The sequence below is a fragment of the Natator depressus genome, chromosome 2, assembly GCF_965152275.1.
Source record: "Natator depressus isolate rNatDep1 chromosome 2, rNatDep2.hap1, whole genome shotgun sequence".
Lineage (NCBI taxonomy): Eukaryota > Metazoa > Chordata > Testudines > Cheloniidae > Natator > Natator depressus.
In genome coordinates, this window is record NC_134235.1 from 245,710,156 (window position 1) to 245,733,159 (window position 23,004).

Consider the following 23,004-nt stretch of genomic DNA (forward strand, 5'->3'; position numbering starts at 1 on the left):
CAGCCAAGTAGCGACCCAAAAAGGTAGAAGCCATGGGAGATGATCAAAACTACCAGAGATGACGCGTAGGGGGGTTAGGGTTGCCAACTTTCTAATCGCACAAAACCAAAAACCCACACCCCGAGGCCCTGCTCCCACCCTTCCCCTTCTCTGAGGCCCCACCCCCACTCACTCCATCTCCCCTCCCTCCCTCACTTGCACCAGGCTGGGGCAGGAGGTTGGGGTACAGAAGGGGAGTGAGGGCTCCAGCTGGGGGTGCAGGCTCTGGAATGGTGGTGGTGGGGACTGACAGCAGAAGACCCACCACCACTGCGGGATGGGTGGAGGGCAGGAGCGTATGGCCCCAGCCCAAACTTCAGCCTCTGAGAGCTGAAGCCAAAGAAGTCAGGGAGGAATCTGTGACTGCCGTGACCTTCATGACTAAATAGTATCGTTAATCTTAAAATTATAAGCACCTGGTAGTAACTACAATTTAAAAAAATGTCCAATTTGTACGAACAAAGCCGATCACAACTGTATTGTTCAATTAATACTGGTAAGTTACTGCTTCATATAATTAAAATATAAAGTGAAGTAAAATAAATTCATGAAGCACAATGAAGAGGCTATTTACATTTAAAGAAATGGATTAGCTCGCCTCAAAACCTGAACCTTCATATGCCTTAACTCCTTACTAAAAAAATTAGTGTTTCCGCATTTCTAACCAAAAAAAAAAAAAAAGCTTCATTATAAGTGGAGTTTTACTGTAACAAGAAGCTCATGGCAAACAATGCCCTCATTTCATCACAATAGCAGCACAGTGCTTCTTAAAACCCTGCAGTTACATTGGCAGTTGTGGGGTGGGACAGGAAGGAGTACTGGCCAACCTCTAGAAGGTCACCTAGTCACTCTCAATCGAAGTAAACTGTAGTGAAAAATCAGATCTTCTCACTATCTACTGGTTTCAGAGTAGCAGCCGTGTTAGTCTGTATCCGTAAAAAGAAAAGGAGTACTCGTGGCACCTTAGAGACTAACAAATTTATTAGAGCATAAGCTTTCGTGAGCTACATCCGATGAAGTGAGCTGTAGCTCACGAAAGCTTATGCTCTAATAAATTTGTTAGTCTCTAAGGTGCCACAAGTACTCCTTTCCTTTTCACTATCTATTAAAAGCAAAGGCAGCAAAATGGGAAACCTTGGATTCCTACTTGCCTTTTCTCTCACAAGGGAGTACAACTCCCCTCCTTCCTCTCTTGAGCAACAGCAGAAGAGGAGACAATTACTTTGGAAGGCAAGTAAAAAGTTAGTAGGTGATCACTGCTGCACTTACAGGGCAATAGATCCAATGAAACTGCTTAGCCTGATCTACACTACAAAGTTAGGTTTCAGAGTAACAGCCGTGTTAGTCTGTATTAGCAAAAAGAAAAGGAGGACTTGTGGCACCTTAGAGACTAACCAATTTATTTGAGCATGAGCTTTCGTGAGCTACAGCTCACTTCATCGGATGCATACTGTGGAAATTGCAGAATACATTATTATATACACAGACACCATGAAACAATACCTCCTCCCACCCCACTCTCCTGCTGGTAATAGCTTATCTAAAGTGATCATCAAGATGGGCCATTTCCAGCACAAATCCAGGTTTTCTCACCTCCCCCCCCCAAAAAACCCACACGTTGTAAGGAGAGTGGTCACTTTGGATAGGCTATTACCAGCAGGAGAGTGAGTTTGTGTGTGTGGGGTTTTTTTTTTTTGGGGGGGGGGGGTGAGAAAACCTGGATTTGTGCTGGAAATGGCCCACCTTGATTTTCATGCACGTTGTAAGGAGAGTGGTCACTTTGGATAGGCTATTACCAGCAGAAGAGTGAGTTTGTGTGTGTATGGGGGTGGGGGGATGAGAAAACCTGTATTTGTGCTGGAAATGGCCCACCTTGATTTTCATGCATGTTGTAAGGAGAGTTTGTATGTGTGGTTTTTGGAGGGGGGTGAGGGGGTGAGAGAACCTGGATTCCTGCAGGAAATGGCCCACCTTGATTATCATACACATTGTGAAGAGAGTGGTCACTTTGGATGGGCTATTACCAGCAAGAGAGTGAGTTTGTCTGTGGGGGGGCGGAGGGTGAGAAAACCTGGATTTGTGCTGGAAATGGCCCATCTTGATGATCACTTTAGATAAGCTATTACCAGCAGGAGAGTGGGGTGGGAGGAGGTATTGTTTCATGGTGTCTGTGTATATAATAATGTATTCTGCAATTTCCACAGTATGCATCCGATGAAGTGAGCTGTAGCTCACGAAAGCTCATGCTCAAATAAATTGGTTAGTCTCTAAGGTGCCACAAGTACTCCTTTTCTTACTACAAAGTTAGGTCAACATAAGCTGCCTTGCGTCAACCTAGCTGTGCATGTGTCTACACTTAAATGTCTACCACCAATGTAATCTCTCCATTACACTGACATAGTAACACCATCTGCCTGAGCAGCGCTGAGCCATGGTCAATATCCTGGGGTCAATGTAGCACAAGTGTAGACACTGAATTACCTATGTCAACCCTAACAGTTCTCCAGGAGCTCTCTCACAATGCTCAACACTAACCACACTGGTCACAATTGCTAATTCCACTGCCCACGGGTTACGGTGGCCGGAAGCCATACATCCCATCCCTTTAAAACCCTGCAAATTTTGAAATGCCTGTTCCCCGATTGTCCATCTTGGCAAGCACACCGAGCAACTTTCCATCATTGTGTGAAACTGCCCAGCTGACTCCACGTTCCAGACTGGAGTACACAGGAGATACTGGATCTCCTGGGTCTGTGGGGAGACGAGGCTGTGAAAGCACAGCTATGGATTAGCAGTAGAAACATGGACATCTATGAGCAGATTGCACAGGAGGTGCAGGAGAAAGGTCTGACAGAGAGCAGCAGCAGTCCCGTATGGAAGTGAAGGAACTGCGGCAGGCACATGAGAAGGTCAGGGAGGCCAAGAGTTGGTTCAGTGCCGAGTCATGAACTGCCACTTTTACAAAGAGATGCATGCAATACTTGGGGGGAGATCCCACCACCACCCCACACACCACCGTGGATACCTCTGAAGAGCCCAAGTCACAGGCCCCCGACATGAATAGGGAGAAAGTGGAGGAGGAAGAGGAGGGGGACATGCGACCGCAGGCCAGGACCTGTTTGAGACTCCACTGCAGTCCAGTCAAGCATAGGCAAGCCTGATGCAGAGGAAGGAACCTTGGTTAAATGTGTAAATTTGTTTCCCATCACAGTGATGGCACCCCCAACTTAGAAAGACACATCTATCGACTTTTCATTAATCTAGTTGTACGAGACAAGGTAGTGGTACAACGAAGAGCTAGAGCATTTATCTGCTTTTTATGTCCCTGTAAAGTTAGGCCAGGGGTGGAGGGCATCAGAAACACTTTGTTTATCTTTCAGGAGAACGTCCTTTGAATCCTTCTGAGAGATCTCGATGAAGCTTCCATGGAAGTACACAGCAATCCTCTCCCAGAGGTTTCTAGGGAGAGCTGCCTTATTTCTTCCTCTGCAGTAGGACACTTTCCCACACCAATCAACAATATCTATAGATCACACCAATGCAGTAAACAGACTAACAGCATACGAGCCTGGGTGGCTTCGGGATGCCTGCAGCAACTGTGCTCTCTGTGCCTTTGTTACCCTCCTGAGTGAGGTATCAGCTAAAATTACCACCACCGATGGAAAATGCTGCCACTATTCAATGCCATTGCCCTGTACTCAAATTCATGCCACCGAGCAACTCCCTCCTCATTTCTCTCATCCCTGAAAGGCCATACTCACTACAGCTGCTGAGCACAAGTACTCTGAAGCAGAACTGTCAATAAACATGTCTTGTTTAAAACTTTAGGGAACATGGTTCCAAATCTTATCTTTTGCTTTCCATTTGTGACTATAATGATAAAGTACCTCTGTGTGTTTTATCTGTGGCTGCTGCTGTTGGGTGATTCCCCTTCCACACCCAAAGAACACCTGAGCCAGATAAGGAGGAAAAAAAAGGACTTGGGATGACATGTTCTGCGAGCCAATGCTGCATCAGACAGTGAACAGAGGGCCTGGAAGATGAATACTGCAGATTGTACAGAGAGGGAAAGAGTGGACAGAAGAAAAGCTCAAGAGTCCCAGCAGGAAAAGGAGAGGGAGATGCACCAGGAAGTAATGGGACTTCTCCAGGAGAAAACACGGATACTACAATTCAACAATCCCAGGTTCACCTGCCTGTGCAGTCCACAGAGAACTCCAATATAGCACCTCCCTGCACCCCCCTCCCACAACATTCCACATGGCACCAGGGCCGTCTCCCTTCCCTTACCGCTCCACACTGGAGGACATGAAGGCCAATATACATACAGTGACCTGTGAGTGCCACGCTTGATGCATGAGTAGCTAAAATGGAAATGAATGTTCCTTTCTGCTCTTTAAGCTCTGTTCCATAAATGTATTAAGGTTTTAATGTATCTGCTTTTAACTTACACAGAATTATTTTTAGGTATTTTCATTAGTAAATAAAACTGAATTGTTTGGAAAATAATTCATCTTTATTAGTTCCCAACACATGTTACAGAATGCCTAAAGTAGTGAAAGCAACCCCACAGCTGGTATTGTACACTGTCACTGATCCTATGAGTTGTCACAAACAGCCTAAATCATAAATGTACAGAAAGCACCATAAAATTAATAGGTGCATTGTCAGTGTTATACTGATAGATGTGCAGTAAGCACCACATAATTTGTAACAGGCCCCCAAACTGCAGGGCCAGATAGAGCACAGTACACCACAACCCATTACTGTGGCTCTCTGTTGAAGTGCTCTTTCAAAGCCTCCCTGAGCCATAGAGCTCCACACTGAGCTCTTCTGATGGCCCTTGTGTCTGGCTGTTCAAACTCAGACAGTCACTCCACCTCTGCACTCCGCCCTGGTAGCAACTCTTCCCCTTTGCTTCACTGACATTATGCAGGACACAGTAGGCAGCTATAACAATTTGGATCTCAGATAGAAAATTATCCCATCTTGTGAGTAAACAGCGCCTGCACCTTTCAGCCTACCAAAAGCACATTCAACTGTCATTCTCCATCTGCTGAGAAGTAGCTGAATCTTTCTTTGGTGCTATTTGAGGTAGCTGGTGTACAGCTTCATGAGCCAGGGGAGTGAGGTGTAGGCTGGGTCTCCCAAAAACACTATTGGCATTTCAACATTGCCAATGGTAATCGTCTGTTCAGGAAAGAAGGTCCCTGCTTGTAGTTTTCTGAACTGTCCTGGGTTCTTAAAGATGCAAGCATCAAGCACCTTCCCCGACCAGGCAACACTGATCTAGATAAAGCAGAGGTGGGCCACATCCAGCCCACGGGACCGTCCTGCCCAGCCCCTGAGCTCCTGGCCCGGGAGGTTGTGCCCCCTCCCCCACAGCCTCACCACCGCACAGTGCAATGCTCTGGGCGGCAGGGCTGCAGAGCCTGGCGTGACTTGGTGCTCTCTGCTGCACGAATGGGGTGGGGGTGGGGGCGCAGTTAGGGACAATTGGTGGCGAGGGGTCCAGGGGTGGTCAGGGAGAAGGGGTGGTTGGATGGGGCAGGGGTCCGGGGGGGGGGGGGGGAACAGTCAGGGAAGGAAGGGGGGTTGGACGGGGTAGCGGGAGCAGTTATGGGCAGGAGGTCCAGGGGCGGTCAGGGGACTGAGAGCGTGGGGGAAGGGGGGGTGTGCTTGGATGGGGCAGGAGTCCCGGGGGGCCGTCAGGGGGCGAGAAGCGGGGGGGTCAGATAGGGGGCAGGGGACGGGCCATGCCTTCTGTTTGGGAAGGCACAGCTTCCCCTAACCGGCCCTCCATACAATTTCAGAAACTTGATGCGGCCCTCAGGACAAAAAGTTTGCCCGCCCCGTGATAAAGTATTGCAGATGATCCACCAGCACTTGCATAACCATAGAAAAATAGCCCTTTCTGTTGATGTACTCTGTGGCAGGGTGATCTGGTACCAAAATAGGGATGTGTGTGCAGCCTGCCACTTCACGGCAGTTCAGAAACCCCACTTCTGCAAAACCATCAATTATGTCCTGCACATTGCTAAGAGTCACAATTCTGTATAGAGGAGACACTTAACAGCCAATCCATCATCACAAGTTTCCACAGTGTGATCACCACTCACTTCTCCACTGACAAAGCAGCTCTCATTTTTGTGCCCCTGTGCTGGAGGTCTGGGGTAGGACTTATCACACAAATCCAAGAATATGGCCTTGCACATCCAAAAGTTGTGCAGCTACAGCTTGTCACCCCACGCCTGCATTATGATGCAATCCCACCAGTCAGTGTTCGTTTTTCAGGCCCAGAAGCAGCACTCCACTGTTTGTAGCTGCTCCATGAACTCCACCACCAATCTTGAATTGGTTCTCATTATGTCCCACAGCAATCTGCCCTCCACAAAATCATCACATTCCCTTCAGCTCTTCCTGAGGCTCTGCAAATACCAGAGGATCGTTTGCAACGCTCATTATAATATTGCAGAGCTGTGCAGGCTCAAGGCTTCTGTCAGAGGTGGGAGCAACAAGTCCTGTGCTAGTGTGACAGTCTGTACCCTTATGTTCACTCTTTTCACAGGACTGTGATAAATTCTGTACAAAGTATGCCTTGTGAGGTATCATTTGAAAACTCATAATTTGCTGATCATTGCTGTCCTGGTAAAATATGTGTGGCAAAATTATGCAAAGTCATAAAATTCTATTATATGACATGGTCAAAGTTTAGAAAAGCAGGCACAAACCAGTTCCTCAGAGACAAAAAGCAAACTGATGCCTCAGTCTGGTGTCCAAAAAATCAAATGGATTATCACTTGGTTAAGCAGCCATTCTTTGGCAGGAAAAAGGGTGTGAGTGAGAAATTTACATCTGGGCAAGGAACAGCTGGAGGATCCTGTCTCCACAGACCGGCTGTCTCCTGAACCTCAGCTGGAGATAATTTTCAAAGAAAGAGAGAGCTATAAAAAAGGGGAGCAGAGGCCCCAAACTCACTCTCTCTTCATCTCTACTCATGACATCACCACCACCTGAAGGACAAGGAAATTAACACTGAACTGTGGGGGAAGAGCTACTAGAGCATGGTGAGAGAAACTTGCTTTTAGTTCACTTATTTGCGTTTTACCTTTTATTTCATTGTAACCAATTCTGATTTATGCCTTATTACTTGTAATCATTTAAAATCTTTTTGTCGTTAATAAACTTGTTTTATTGTTTTGTCTAAACGTGTGTGTGTGTTTGGATTGAAGCGTTTGGGAAACTCCATTTGAGATAACAAGGTTTGTGCACATCATTTTCTATTAATAAAATGACGGACTTTATATGAGCTTGTACTGTCCAGGAGGGTGCTGGTCAGTACGAGATGTACATTTCTGGGGGAGAGTCTGGGACGGGGTGTTTGCTGGTGTTGCCTGGAGTATAATTCATGGGTGGCTGGCTGTAACACTCATACAGTATTGCTAGGAGTGATTTACATGCTGGAGGCTGTGTGTGGGCAGATCAGGAGTGGTTGCTCTCACAGTGAAGGAACACCAGGTGGGAGAACTGGGGAAACACAGCTGTTCAACAGTCCAGATTGTACCCTGGGGAATGTCACAGCAGGTTCATGGGATTTTCAAAATAGGCACAAAAATTATGGGATGGTCAAAGTTGTATGATGGGAACTTGACCCTTCAGTCCCAGTCAACCCTGCATAACTTGTTTCTGCCCCACCATGCATTGCCAAAACGTCCCAAAAGATATTACGTTGGACAGTAGAGTTTTGTACACTGCGATGCCTACCCATAGTGCACTGTGCATCAAAACAAGTAGTTCTGGTGATTATGCACAGCGCTGATGCAAGGAGCCAAGAATGCATGCACGCTAGCAATATACTAACTGTGGCAGCTTTATGCCGATGTAACTTGCGGCAGCAAAAGTTTGTAGCCTAGACATACCCTTAGAGTTGATAAAAATTGTACTGTAAACTGAGTGAAAGATCATACAAAAGCATTAAATCAATTAGGTACTTTGATTAGACTCTACATCGGTTTCACTATACTAAATGTCTGAACAAATCACCATGCTACTGGCATGGAAAAGAAAGTGTAAACCTTTTTGGCAAATAGCTTGGCAAGTGTCGTTGGATTGTAGGACTCAATACAAAAGAACATACCTTTGCCTCCCAACTAAGGGTATATCTACACTGGAAAGTTTCAGCACTGCAAGTTATACCACTTTTATTAAAAGGCTGGAATTAAACCTCTGTTGCATGTCCACGTTGTGCACCTTGTGACACTGGAGTGCATCCACATTAGCAGCTCTTGCAACGGCAAAGACAGCAGTGCACTGTGGTAGCTATCCAACTGTGTAACTGGCCGCAGGGTGCTTTGGGAAGGGTTTGCAATCCTTCATGGGGCAGGAACAGCATCACGATTCAGGTTTCCCAATCCCATTGTTCCATGGGCATCCTACTACATTGCCAGCTGCTTTTCAACTGAAGTGGGGGCAGGGGAAGTGTGAGACAGGGAGTGTGTGCACGTATGGAGGGGGGAGGAGAGAGAGACTGTGTTTTGGGGGACAGAGTGTGTCAGCATGCTGTCTTGGAAGTTCAGACAGCGGCAGGAAGCAACCAGTCCTGAGGCAGGGGGAACCCAGACATCAGCCCACACACACACACACACACACACACACACACACACCTCTGTGTTCAACAGCACCAGCATTCCAAATTAATGGTTTGCTTTGTGTCCTGGAGCAGATCAGCACAGCACGCAACTGCTGACAACTGCTGTCAGAAATAGTGCTTTGAAAAGGGAGGAGCGCATGTCTCCAGGGCAGCCAAGTTCAAAACAATGAGCAGAGCGGTCACTTGAGACATTATGGGACAGCTCCGGAGGCCAATTACAGCGCAGAAAGCAATCAAGTATCTACACTGGCAATAGAATGCTGGAGCCTCTGTGCAAATAGCCTTACGACTCTCGAGGTGGCTTTTTTGCAGCACTGCAATTGAGGAGTTTCTGCGCACAAAGTGGCTTGGCAGTGTGTATACATCTGCAGTTTAAGTGCAGAAAGCTGCTTTACTGCGCAGAAACTTGCCAGTATAGACAAGCCCTAAGTTTCGTTACACTTTCAGATCTTTTCAATAGCTTTATATTTTTCAACAGAAAATCTAAAAGAAATCCACCCATCCTGACCCCCATTGCCAAAAAAAGAATGAATCAGACTAAAAACATGATTTTTTTTTTTAAAGCAGTAGCCAAAGATCACAAGTTTTAACAGGAGTTATCAGCTGTTTACGGCATGTTCCTCCAAAGACTGGCTAAAATAGCTTTAAATATTCAGTGGTTCAGAAGGTAAGTGTAGTCAGAAAGCTGACTGTAAAAACAGTTACATACATCCAACATTTAAAAATCTATTCCATGCTGTATTGTATCTGTTAATGCCTTCAGACTGTTCATGCCTTCAGACTTGTCAAGGCAAGTATATGTATCGCAACATTTAGCATCCACTGACACACAGCTGCCAACAGCTTCATTAGTATCTGAATTTGCACTGTTTTAAGGATTAGAATACAAAATGCCACTCCACTAAACTAAAGCAATGTAATTCAATGTCTGAACAGGAAAAAATGTTAACTACCTGTCCCAGTCATCGTCTCCAGTTCTTCTTCTCCAAGACCTTTCCGCACCAGGCTTATCAAACTGATCAAAGTCATCATCTGTAAAGTAGAAGACTACATTAGATAGTTCTTACTGTTACCAGCAGGAGAGTGGGGTGGGAGGAAGTTTTGTTTCATGGTCTCTGTGTGTATATAATGTCTTCTGCAGTTTCCACGATATGCTATGCATCCGATGAAGTGAGCTGTAGCTCACGAAAGCTCATGCTCAAATAAACTGGTTAGTCTCTAAGGTGCCACAAGTACTCCTTTTCTTTTTTCTTTTTACGAATACAGACTAACACGGCTGTTACTCTGAAACCTGGAATATAAAGGAAACACAGAAGTTTTCTAATCCTGAAGCAATGACTTGTTCTCTTTAGGAATTACTGTCCTACCCTTTGTGGTTTTACAATTTTTCTCTAGTATTTGTTTAATTCAAAAAGTTAAGATGTAGTTTGGTCTTATTTAGTAAGTAAGTAGTAACAGTAAGATGTAGAGGTCTTATTGCTAATGGAGGTGACATTGCAATGGGGTAAATTGAACGTAGGAAAGGATGTCAGCATATTGTTGAAAAGTTTACAATCAAAGGGTCAGCCCACAAGCAGAAAGTAAGCTACGTCTGCAGTGAAACCAAATTTCAGATGGTAAAAAGTATTTAAACACTATCTAAAAAAGCCAAGTTGTGCTGACTGATTATCAGGAAATATTTTGCTTTTTAAGTGAATTTGTTTGTAAGTGGCGACAATTTGGCAGCCTCAGAAACTGAAGTCCTAAATTTATCCACAAAATAGGTGCAGCATGCAGCGTTCAAACAATCTTCCCATATTGCCCAGCTAATACGTCTGACCTGTAACCCAGAGGGACCATCTCTTGTGAGGAGAGAATAATCCATTCCCTACCCCCAACTGGAATATGGCAATAATATGAAAAAAGGCTATCACTAGAATTTTGGATTAACATTTTTTTTTTTTGTTTTAATGGCTTCTATAAGACAGGTGCCATTTTTACATAATCACTTTCCTGACTAGAATAAGTACAATTATTTATCTCTTACGACCAACGGGTACCAAATTAGGGCCAATCTCAGAATGATTTTTTGATGGTTTGGTTTGAAATAAGCCTTTAAAAACCCACACCTTTTCAATTTCCACTTAGGATTTTTTGTGTGTTCAGGTCCTCCAGTTCAACTGGGCATCCTGCTGTGACAATTCCCTCACCCAGTGCCAACCTTAGTTATCTTCCTTTTGTCTAATTTAAATGCAGGTTTCATTGATGGTACTCATGGAAAACCCAAGGTGAGCATAAAAAATAATGAAAACTCAGCTAGGGCAGTCACCACTAATACAACAGTTTTCAAATTAAAATGGTAGTCATTATACTTTCCCATGCCATTAAAATTGTTTCAGTAGCTTGTGACCCAATAAAAGTCAAGTCATGATAAGGTATAAAAGGCAAAAGGAATTGTTCTAGATTTCTTCTGGCAAAGAAACAATACACCCCTTTTTAAAGTCCTAACCAAGCGAACTCAACTACTTAGCATATTAGTGCAGCACTCCACATCCAAGCAGTATCTACATTTTAATATTTTTTTCTCCACAGCATCCAAGATCCAGCTTTTTCTCTGCCCTCTGCTTCTCCAGGACTTCACATCATCTTGCTTCTTGACCATTAAAACCTCCTCCTTTCCGGCTTTACAAATACCATCTTGATCCCCATATAATCAAATACTGCTACAGAGACCATTTTCCTGAATTATAGCTCCAATTATGTCACCACTCTCTCCATTTTCCCATTCACAGGCATGGTCTACTCTACACAGTTTTTATACCAATATAATATGTCAGTTGGGGTGTGATTTTTTTACCAACAGTTCTACAGGTACAGCCCGTAGCATGGGCACGTTATACTAGTAAAAAGGTACCTTATACCAGTACAGCTTATTCCATACAAAAAGGGGAATAGGTTATACTGGTATAACCATGCCCATCATGGGGGAGTTATACCACTTTAACTATATCGGTACAGTTAAAGCAATAAAACCAACTTTTGTGTGTAGATAAGCCCTATGGCTCTTTGGGGCTTAACTTCATCCTACTTATTTCTTATAATGGTATGTATTCTGCCATCAACCTTTACTTCAGCCTGGTCTACACTAGAAAAGGGGCAACTACACTGACAAATCCTCTCCTACTATAGATGCAGCTCTAATAAGCAAAAAAAGGTGCTTTTGACAGTATAGTTTATACTGAGCAAAATAAATTATACCAGTTTAAAAGTGCTTTTGTGGTATAACAATCTATACCAGGGCTTTTCCCAGCATAGAAGTGTGTCCCAAAAAAAACCAACCAACCAAACAAAAAATCACATCCATAATTAACATTACTATTCCAGCAAGAGTTTCTACTGAAGACCTTTCCCTCCATTCTACCAACACTACCAGCCTTTATTATCCATTAGTCCCTCTATCACTCACCAGTGTCCTCTAAATATCTTTGCACTTTCTCTCATGCCATCCCTTATCCATGAGAGGAACTCCTTGTAAAGATCCACAAAGCTACATTATCCTCTTTCAAATCTCTCATTAAAGTTGCCTCTGCTATGATTCTTACCAAAGACTCAATAATGGCTAGACACTGCTTATTACAAGAATCATGATTGTCATACTTTTATCTTGAGCCTCCCATGTCTGTCTGTCGTAGTCTCATGTATTTAGACCATAAGCACTTCAGGGAAAAGGCACCATTCTTTCATTTTTGTACTTTGCCTAGCATAATACAAATTAATCTACAGACCAAAAGTGAGAGTTACAAATTACCATGGTACTATCAAAATTTGACTCAATACTTTGAAATGTATTGTTAAAAGAGCCCAATAAGAGGGTTACAAGTATTTGTGTACTCAAGAACGGAGTCATGATAGAAAGAAATTTAGGAACCCCTAGTGAACAGCATTCATTTCTAACACTTATGGTTTGCAAGATATTAAACATTAAAGTGGTTTTTGATTCATTGCATGACCAGTGTTATTTGGAGAACAGCAAGTCACAATCAAGTATAAATTTTTCATTTCTGAAGCTACAAATATTCTAGTATTTCTTTTTCCTTTTTAGGCCTTTATATCAGGAACTCACAATACAACCAAAAGTAAACTTTTTTGTTTAGCATAACTAATTAGTACATACTGTAAGGGATCATTCAAGGTAGTGTAAGACTGACAGCCAAACATTTTCCACAACTCTCAGACAGCAGCAGGAAGAAATCAGACACAAAAAATAAACCCCAGCCTGACAGGAAACCACAAGACTTGCTGCAAAAGTGGCTCCTACCAGCCCACATGCATGCCTGAAGCTCTCCTACAGTAGGTAGTGAGTCAACAAAATGACTCTCTCCTTCTTCCCACCTCACCACCCTGGATAATATCAGGTACTTGATGCAAGGCTGAAAGATACTCACTGAGGGCATCGGCACTCTACATTAATTTTCACAGGTGGCACAGGAAGAAAACAAGAACATTTGTGGACTAAAACATACCAGAATTTCCCAATTGAAGGGTAGACTTAAAAGGACATCAGTGAAAAAAGTGGTCTATTGTTTGACTCTGTATTGCTACAACAAAAGAAACCCTGCTATCAAAGAAAGAAGTCAGTGCAAAATTGCACACACACTGGCTGAAAGTCAGCCATTTCGTTAGACAAGTTTGGCCTCCCTCTGGAATTGGCCAACATCAATTCCTTAACACGCACTAAGGTTTCTTAACATAGTAGGCTCACTTTGCTGGCAATATTTTTCTTGCATTATATTTTCCTATTTCGTGGGAGCACTGTTGCATGTTTTTGACAGTCATATTTCCATAATTTGATAGATTGATTATTTTCTGATTCTGAGTGTTGTATGGCAGGTAATGTTTACACGTATTATCCTGCTTAAAAGGGACACAAAATCATAAGGATTTTCTGAGGACAAGCTTCCACAGAGCAAGGAGATCTCATTTTTCTTTCCATATCTACTAGCTCCTTTTTAAAAAAAACTTCAGTAAAATACATAAGGCCTTGTGTACTAGGCTAAAATTAAAAATTGCTCTTTAAAGACCCCATTAGGGTGGTAGATGAATCAGTTTGGATTGAATGGTTGATCAATCAGCTTTGGCTAAAACCTCTCATCCAAGCAAAACATTTGACCACACCATTCTCCCTCACTCTCACACACAATACCAGACAGAAAAAGACTGCAAGCCTCCAACAGTATGAAAGTTGTATGTTTTCAATGTGGGGATAAAAATCAATCATTTTTTATTTCAACTGGACTTCTTACATTTAAATGAAATACATTGTTTTAAATAAACCTAATTAAAATTAAATTTGAAATTATAACATCTGCCTTAAGGTCTAAATTTACTACAATCATTTAAAATCATTTGAATTAATTTAAAAAATAGTAACCGTACATGTTTGCTGCCAAGTTTAAAGAAAGTCAGACCACTGAACTGGTGGAAGTCACTAAGCACCTGGAACCAACACTGGTTGAAGTGCTAAACCAGTTTTTGACAGCAGTAGCTCTTCTGCAGATGCAGACACTATGTTTTCATTTAGGTTGAATCAACTAGTTCATTTCAATTAGAGTTAAGAAACCAACTGGGAGGTGAAAAAGCAGGAAACCTTGTTTTCCTCTCCAACCTATGAATAAAAATTAGGTGTGAAAGGATGAGTTTTACTAGTTCTAAAATCTTGAAGAAAATGGTGACCTAGAAACAAGCAGTTCAATTCACTAACTACAAGATAATACTTTGTTTAATATATCAGTTTTAAACATGTTTTAATAAATTTAATAAATCTTTTTTCTTACATATCCAGCACATTTCAGCTAGTTTTATTTAACTAAAACAATTTTAAAATGCTGCTTTTGTGTATTTTAATTAAATTTTAAATTTCCATCCAAATAGACCTTGACAAATCAGAAGTAAAAAAAAACACCTAGTAAATAAGAAACATCATTTTCTAACATAATAAAAATGTAAAAATTAAGCATCTGAATAAAATGTAAGTTAAGCTATACAATTGCTTGAATAAATGTGTGTAGCTATAAAAGATCTTCTTGGTTAGCAGAAAAAAGCACCAAATTTAATGCAGATGCTACATTCAATTGCAATCATGTTTTAATCCTTACCAACCAATTAGAATCAACCTTTCTTTAGGAAAATAACTAAAAAGGACAAATGCTAAACTAAATTTAAAACCATGATTTAAATCATTTTCATTTAAATCAATCCACCCTGTATGTTTCATTTCATTTCAATGCTTCTCATTACTGCTGGTCAAAGTACAAGAATTTGATACCATATAACATCCCACTATTTTATTAAATCAAAAAACCTTGTAAATTTCCCCCTTGTCCAAAAATCATATGTAAAAGTCAGGAGAAAAATTATATCCTACAATATGATCCAATGTTCAGTAGGCAAGAAGTATTTTCTTAATTGCTTCTATGTTTAGTTAACTGCTTCCTCAACGGGTATTTTAACAAACTAACCAAGCTGGCACTGTTTCTGGCAGGAAGTTTTTGTTAACATGGAGAGAAAGCTGAAAAACTCAATTATTGTACGATCTTTCCAGGCTAATTCAATATGACCTTGCATCAGCTATTTTGACAACTGCTAGAGTCTAACCAGTGCTGCTACTTTTTCAAAATCTGGAACCTGTTATCAGATCATGTAGAACTTTAGTGTCTAGTGTTTGTGAGACAAGGGCTGTTAAAACTGTTTAGCTGTTTCTTCTCCCATCTCAGCTTATCAGAATTACATGAATATATTTTTCTTTAAGTTCCATTCTCTTTTACCTGGCAGGGCTTAGAAAAATTGTTGTGAATTAGCAGTTTTTCCAAACACTGGTCCTAGATCAATGATCAGCAAGAGAGCAGTGCATAATCCCTGACAATGTACCATTATTAATATTCTTTGCTAGTTATTTGCCCTAAACAATGTCTTCTGTAGCAAATCATTAAGTCGATTGATAACAGATCTCTAAGACTTTAAAAAAACAAAACAAAAAAACAGAAAAGAATTTCAATAAATATCACATGCAGAACTGTGCATAATTTAACATAGCTTTATTTTGTCAAATGACTATTACATAAAATTATGGTCTGTATGAACTAAAGAGACAAAAAGATCTGCAGTACACTCATTGAGGGCCAAATTGTGCAATCTTTATGCTTGTGTGAGCACTTACTCATTGAGATACTCCCTCTGAAGTCATTGGCACTTTATGAATACTAATCAGAATGGTATGACTTTTAAAGGACAGCTTTCCAAAGGTATGAAAAGAGTTGGTTTTAGCCATGAAAATTTGAAAACTACCTGCCACTAGCCCCTCAAAGTGGTAATGCCTTATTAGTCCTGGCCTCAGGTCAGTGTAATTTTCAAAACCCTAACTTCTGTAGGCCCTTGTCAATATAGTTTCAATATGGCCAAAATGGAACACACACAGTAGTGGCAAACTGTCAGACAGCATGACAAAGTAGCATGCATCTTATGTACACAACAATATCCAGGACTCAGCCCATTTGACTGCACAAAAAGGAATCTCTCTCTAGGTTTTGCCTTTTATTGTCAAGAGAAATTAAGTTACAGTGAAGTGAGACAAACAATTTTAACTGGACCTGTGCAGGGTTCAGGAGAATTTGTACTACACCTCTGAACTGTGCAATGGCTAACAACATACAAAGATGAAGGGAAGGATGCTAGAGTGCTAGTGGGAGAAATTATGTTCTCTCTCTCATAGGTCCAACCCTTCTCTATCCAAAGAGCTCCGACTCTCATCCAAACCCAACCTGTCTACTATAACCTCTTCCTCCAGAGTTTCCTTGAGACATCACCTCCCTTCCAGTCCACATAAAATACACTTGGCTAAAGTTATCTGCCTCACCAGTTCTGACCATTTGATACTCCCTCTTTGCACCCCTTCACTGGCTCCCCACTTCTTCCCCACATCAAGTTTCAACTTTTATCTTTACTTTCAAAGTCACAGCAACCAACATTGTCCTTTATTGTCTACCCAGCTAATATCACCATCCTTGATGCCACAACCTGTTCATTTCTCCCACAACCATCTCCGTCTAATTATTGTATCGCCCCCTACACAGGAAGTGGCCACCCTATTCTAGATCACCTCTCCCCATTCCTTAAACTCAATTCTGCGATGGGAACAAGAATTGAATCTACAACATTAATGCATTTTTTTTTTTTAAAACTGACCAACTAAGATGTGCACATACCTAAGTTGAGTAACCATATATCATTGTTGAGTTCCTTGTTTTTCCTCACCACATCCTCTGGCCTACAGTTTACTACTGTGAAATATGTTTAAAATTACATTGTAAACTCTTCAGAAAGGGACTACGTGTTTCTATTTGTACATTAAAGCATCTAGCAATTTGGAATATTGAATAATATATTTAACAACCCCCCTAACCAGGGGTTCACCTCTATTAGCTACATTGAGATAGTCTTTATGTGCACTTTTGTCTACACTAGAATATTACATCAGGAGAACTATTTCAACAAGCAACACTTTTTTTTTTTTTTTTTTTGTTTAAAGTAATACATAGCCTATATTGTAAGCTCACAGGGACAAGGACCACATCTTCCCAACCTCTGTTCATTGCTGAACACAATGCTGACGCTGAACAAACATTTTTTTGAACCACAGTTAGCACAAAGGGGTCCCGGTCCATGACTAGGGCTCCTAGGCACTACAGTAAGACAAATAATAATATACTTGTAGCTTCAAACAACATTTCGATCAACTCCAGCTCCCTGATCTTGACTGTCATGGACACGTTTTCACACAAAAGGATGCCCATGAAGCTTGTGAGAGTTTTTAAATACACCTAAAGACGACATATTTTTCCTTCCCACAAAATATCGAGTGTTTTTACAGTGTGAATTTTAAAAGCCTCAGTAACAGAACCCAAGTTTTCAGAGTTCACTTTCACATAACAAATGCACTAGTTTCTTTCATCTAGTCACCTCAAGTAGATTTAAAAAAAAAAAAAAACAAACATCCAAAACAATATTTGACACCATTAAAACTTGACGCCCTCAAAGGTATTTACGATCATGTATACTTGTACCAGTGTTGCTCGCATTCTGATCCTACCCCAAAATCCTCCCCACTTTTTCAATTTTTAACAATTAAACATTGACAATCATTTTCTTTTAAGGGCTTATCTTCACTAGGAACTTTAATTATGTTTACATCCTTTTTAACAATTGGTCAACATGATGTTACCTGACTTATCTGTGTAAACAAGGATAAGCCATGTTCAGCACTATGACAGTTACTTGTGAGTAAATCTTGCTCCCAACTGGGTTTGCTCATAATTAGTGCTAATGATAATCATAACTTGCCATTGTTTCTACCAAAGAGGCAGCATCCTATCAGCTAACCCAACTGTAAAAAAAGTATTTAAATACAAGTACATTTCCTAATGAAACTGATTCCCAAGAGCTACAGAGCAGGGAAAAGTTGAATACGTTTTTTACATTATACTTTTCTGAAGAACTGATTAGATGTGACCCAGCATATCTTTTCCATCTTTAACTCTTAAAAAATTGCATTTTGTAGATATGCAAAATATTGCTTGAGACATTTAGAATAGGACAAGGCAAACCAATACGCTATTTTAATTTTATAGACTCATACAACTCAAGGAAGAATGGCCAAGTGGTTAAGTGTTCTGGCGTTGAAATCTTGGCTCTGTCACACATTTTCTATGTGACTATGAGCAAGTTAATTAATCTGCCTGTGCTTCAGTTCTCCATTTGTATAATAGGGATAACTACCTCACAAGGTGGTTTTTAGGATAAGTTATTACTGGGGAAGTGGTCACATACGAATGCCACTGTAATAAAAGCCTCTGAATAAAAATATGAGATGAAAATGGATGAAAATGGGGGGAGGGATAGCTCAGTGGTTTGAGCATTGGCCTGCTAAACCCAGGGTTGTGAGTTCAATCCTTGTGGGGGCCATTTGGGATCTGGGGCAAAAATTGGGGATTGGTTCTGCTTTGAGCAGGGGTTGGACTAGATGACCTCCTGAGGTCCCTTCCAACCCTGGTATTCTATGATTCTATGACCCATTAGGTCCCATCTAGTCCAGAGCTTGGTAAATCTGCTGTGCCAATGAGAAAGAAGCCTTTCCTGGCAAGAGAGCGCTAAAAACACAAACTATAGAAACTTTCATTTTGTAAAAGTGTGCAGCCCTTACGAATGGAAAAAGATCTTTCTAAACGTGAAGCAGTGAGGCCTTCAGGAGGCTTCCCACACCAGCCCCTTGGCTGCTGCCCACAATTTTCCCAGGCATCAGAAGAGCAACTGACGGGCCCGGTCAGTTATTCGAAGCCTGAGGAGCAGCCGCGAAACTGACCAGAACCGAGTCAATTTCACTCCGCAGCGCTTCTGATTGGGGAAACGACAGGAGACACCCCGCAGGAAAGGGGTAGATAAGCCCCCATCGACGCCACCTGCAGGCCCCCTTCAGCGCCGTAAGCCCCCCAGCCCCCGCGGCCAGAGCTCTCGTCAGCTCCCCTGCAGTCCCCCTAGGCCGCTGGCCTCCGCCATAACTCCTAGCGCCCCTGCTGCCCACGCCCCCTCCCCAGGCAGTCGCACCGCAGGTCTCAGCTACCTGCTCCTCCCAAGGCAGCAGCCATGGCGCCTCCTCCTGCCCGGGCGGCGGCCGCTCCTGGCGGTGCCTCCCGCAGCTGCAATGAGGGCTCGGAGTGGGGGGAAGGCCTCGGACGCAAGCCCCGCTCGGCGCCCGGCTGCAGGGGGCGAGGGTACTCCGCCCTCCCGCCGCCTGCTCTGTACCACCAGCCGCAAGAGAACAACAAACTAACACAACATGGCGGCCGCCACTGACGGCTGGGGGTCGCGGCCGCACCGCATCATGGGATAGTGGAGGGCCAACCCTTCCCTCTGAGAGCGGAAGGCAAAGAAAGGCCGCTGGTTGGCTGGCTGAGGAACACCGCGCCGCGGCTGTCACGATGGGCGCATGCGCCGCACTTGCCTCGGCCGGAAATATAAAAACAGACTGACTGAAATGCAAAGCGCATGCGCCAAAAGTGACGCAGTCTTTCTTGGTGACGTACGACGCAGTCTACTGGACAGGCGTGTATCTGCAGCCGGGGATGCTGGAGGCAAAGCTGCGGGCTTCAGTGCGCATGCGCAAAGGGCTGCTCGCTCTGGGCTGGAGGAGAGCTGCGCCAGGGAGCGCGGAGGGCCAAAGTCGCCCTGCCTTGGGGCTTGCGCACTGGCCTCGCTGGAGTGGCGCGGCGCGGCGCTGCTCAGAGTGGAGGCAAACCCAGACCCTAGCGGGTGCAGGGCCTAGGGCACGGACACCTGCGCTGCCTGACAGAGAGCAGGGACTGCTGCAAGCTGGGCTGGCAAGATGCTGCACCCACCTGCCCAGGCAACCCATGGGCCCTGGTGGCACGTCAGGGATCCTGTGCAGAAATCCGACCAGGGAATCATAGCAATGTAGGGCTGCAAGCAATGTGCCCTCTCATTTTTGACAGGCCGTGTGTGCAAAAAATAGCTTCTCTGCAAATTGTGCTTCTGTGCAAATTTTTGTGTGCGCGGTGTTTCACCGTGTGCACGGGGTTTAGGATCTGTGTACACGCGCACAGCTTAGAGGGAACAGTGGCTGCAAGGGACCTCGAGAGATCAGCTCTCACCCCCTGTGCTGAGGCAGGACTAAATCAAGATCATCCCTGACAGATGTTTGTCCAGCCTGGTCTTAAAAGTCTTCAGTGGTGGAGATTACACAAGCTCCCTTGGAAGCATGTTTCAGTGCTTAACTATCCTTATAATTAGAAAGTTTTTCCTAATAGCTAACCTGCCTAAATGTCACTTGCTGCAGATTACTTCTTGTCCTACCTTCAGTGGACATGGAAAACAATTGATCCCCATCCTCTTTATAACAGCCCTTGTCATTTAAAGACTATTATTAGTTCCCCTTCAGTCTTGTTTTCTCAAGACTAAACTTGCTCAGTTTTTTTGGCTTTCCTCATAAGTCAGGTTTTCTAAACCTTTTATCATTTTTGTTGTTTTTTGGACTTGCTCCAGTTTGTCCACATCTTTTCTAAAGTGTGTAACCCAGAATTGGACACAGTACTCCAAACTGAGGCCTGACCGGTGCCAAGTAGAGTGCCTGCACTGAGATTTGAAAACAGATTTTGTGTCTGAGCTGATAATTTTATAATGTTTCCACAAATCTTTTCTAGCAGCTGTGCTAGTACTTAGAAATGGAAAAGACCAACTAGGTCAGGGGTTCTCAAAATGGGGGTCAGGACCCCTCAGGGGGTCGTGAGGTTATTACATGGGGTGTCGCGAGCTGTCTGCCTCCAGCATTTATAATGATGTTAAATATATTAAAAAGTGTTTTTAATGTATAAGGGGGGTTGCACTCAGAGGCTTGCTATGTGAAAGAGGTCACCAGTACAAAAGTCTGAGAGCCCCTGAACTAGATCATGCATCCCCCCTGCCTAGGGCTCAGATTGGGTGAAAAAAAGGTGGCAGTACTCCTGTAAGCTCCACCCACAAAATATATCCCACCCATTGAATCACCAAAATGAGATGCTATTTACACAGTAGATTGTGCAGATGGGCTTCTGGAGTTTAGCTCCTTCACTCTGGGGCTTGAATATGCCCATGGGCCCAGCCAGAATTCTTGGGCTCAGCTCTCTAGCTGGAGGGGGAAAAAAGTTGTATTTCCCAAATGCCACCCACTGGTGACACCAAAGAGGGGTCACTTATGTTGGTCACTACAGGGTTTCTGACTAAGCTGCCACTGAGATGAATGGACAGTTCACACCTCTGAGAGCTACTATGCGAGTCTCATCTTTGCATCAGTTACACTGAGGGCAAGTCTACACTAAAAGGCTGTAGCACTTTAGTGAAGACACCGCAATGCCAATGGGAAAGCTTCTCCTGGCAGTTTAATTAATCCACTTCTGCAAGAGGCAGTAGCTATGTCAACGAGAGAAGCTCTCCCATCAACATAGACTGTGTTGTCTACACTGGGGATTAGGTCGGTGCAACTCTCATTCAGGACAAATCAGGAGTGTGGATTTTTCACACCCCTGAGCAATGTAGTTATGCCAATGTAAATTTGTAAGTTCAGTCTCCTTTTTGATGTTTTCGTCTCAATCATAATGATTAGAGACTGACTTTTTGTCTCTTTCCAGGGACAGACCCAGACTTGCAGCCAAAAATTCACTGCATTTTAACACACAGTCCTTCTGCAGGAACTGCTTGCTGGTACTTTAACGCAGCCCTTCAGATTGAATTGTATGGAGTCAGAAGGTAAAATCCTGGCCCCACTGAAATCAATGGCAAAACTCCTATTGACTTCAATGGGGCCAGTACATCTTGGTGTCAGCCTTCTTTTTATGTAGATGCTTTGCAACACAAAAGGAAACTCATTGAGGTTTCCCTCCAAACAAGAAAGTGAATTAAACCTGCCTACTCTCCTTAAGGAACGGTTTGATGATTGCATCAGTGACCCCTAATGAAAAGCCATTACAAGATGCAAGTCTGCTCATGCTTCTAATAATTTTTGCAGGCTTTCTCTGAACCTCTTCTATTTCTGAGATGGAAAATTGTGTTCATTGAAAACAGTATTCAAAGTGAGGACATAGCATCAATGTATAAATTGGCATTTATAGTATTTCCATGATTGTTTTCAGTCTTTTTCTACCAGTTTGATTGCTTTTAATGAACAGCACTGTATATTAAATGTTTTCATTGAGTTATATTACACCAGACATATAGAGGGTTAAACAAACATTTATATTAAACTGATATCACACTTGGGGCTAAGTTTTTCATCCTGCTTTGGGCACTTGACACTATTCTGATGGCACAAAGAGGCCATCTCTTGAAGGTTTCTGAACCCCAGTTGCACTAGTGCATGCATCCCACAAGTGGGACAATGGATAGGCAACAAAAACAAAAGACAAAAGTCAATCTGTGGCAATGGGGCACTATGGCTCATCAATGAGAGATTTGTATCATTGGTTCTTGAGATCATTTCAGAACATAAGGTAGAGCATCATCTTTTTGCTGATGATATGCAAAGGAAGATTAAGAATCCCGGTAACACTATTAAGCATGACTTTTTCGTGGAAAGCCATGTGTCAGCTATTCTACAATGGTGTTTTCCAGTTGCATATTTTGTGCAGGCTCCTCCCCTATTTACCTTGTGACAACTTTGCAAAAGTAATGTATGCCCTCATACTACAAGGTTTAATTACCATCATTCCCACTGCCTCTGGCTTTTGGCGGCACAC

The 23,004-nt window shown here is 42.9% G+C and overlaps 1 protein-coding gene across 3 annotated transcripts in view; it reads right to left on the reverse strand.

The window, feature by feature from the left end:
• The window catches only part of RBM33 (RNA binding motif protein 33), a 148,747-nt gene extending 129,155 nt beyond the window's left edge, over window positions 1-19,592 (reverse strand). For all 3 annotated transcript variants that reach the window (XM_074946283.1, XM_074946282.1, XM_074946284.1), the window contains exons 1-2: window positions 19,341-19,592; window positions 9,643-9,721 (exon numbers count right to left, since the gene is read on the reverse strand). In XM_074946283.1, the coding sequence (XP_074802384.1) occupies window positions 9,643-9,721; window positions 19,341-19,365 (104 nt within the window). In that variant the 5' untranslated portion in view covers window positions 19,366-19,592. The remainder of the gene's footprint in view (window positions 1-9,642; window positions 9,722-19,340) is intronic.
• Window positions 19,593-23,004: the final 3,412 nt, after the last annotated feature.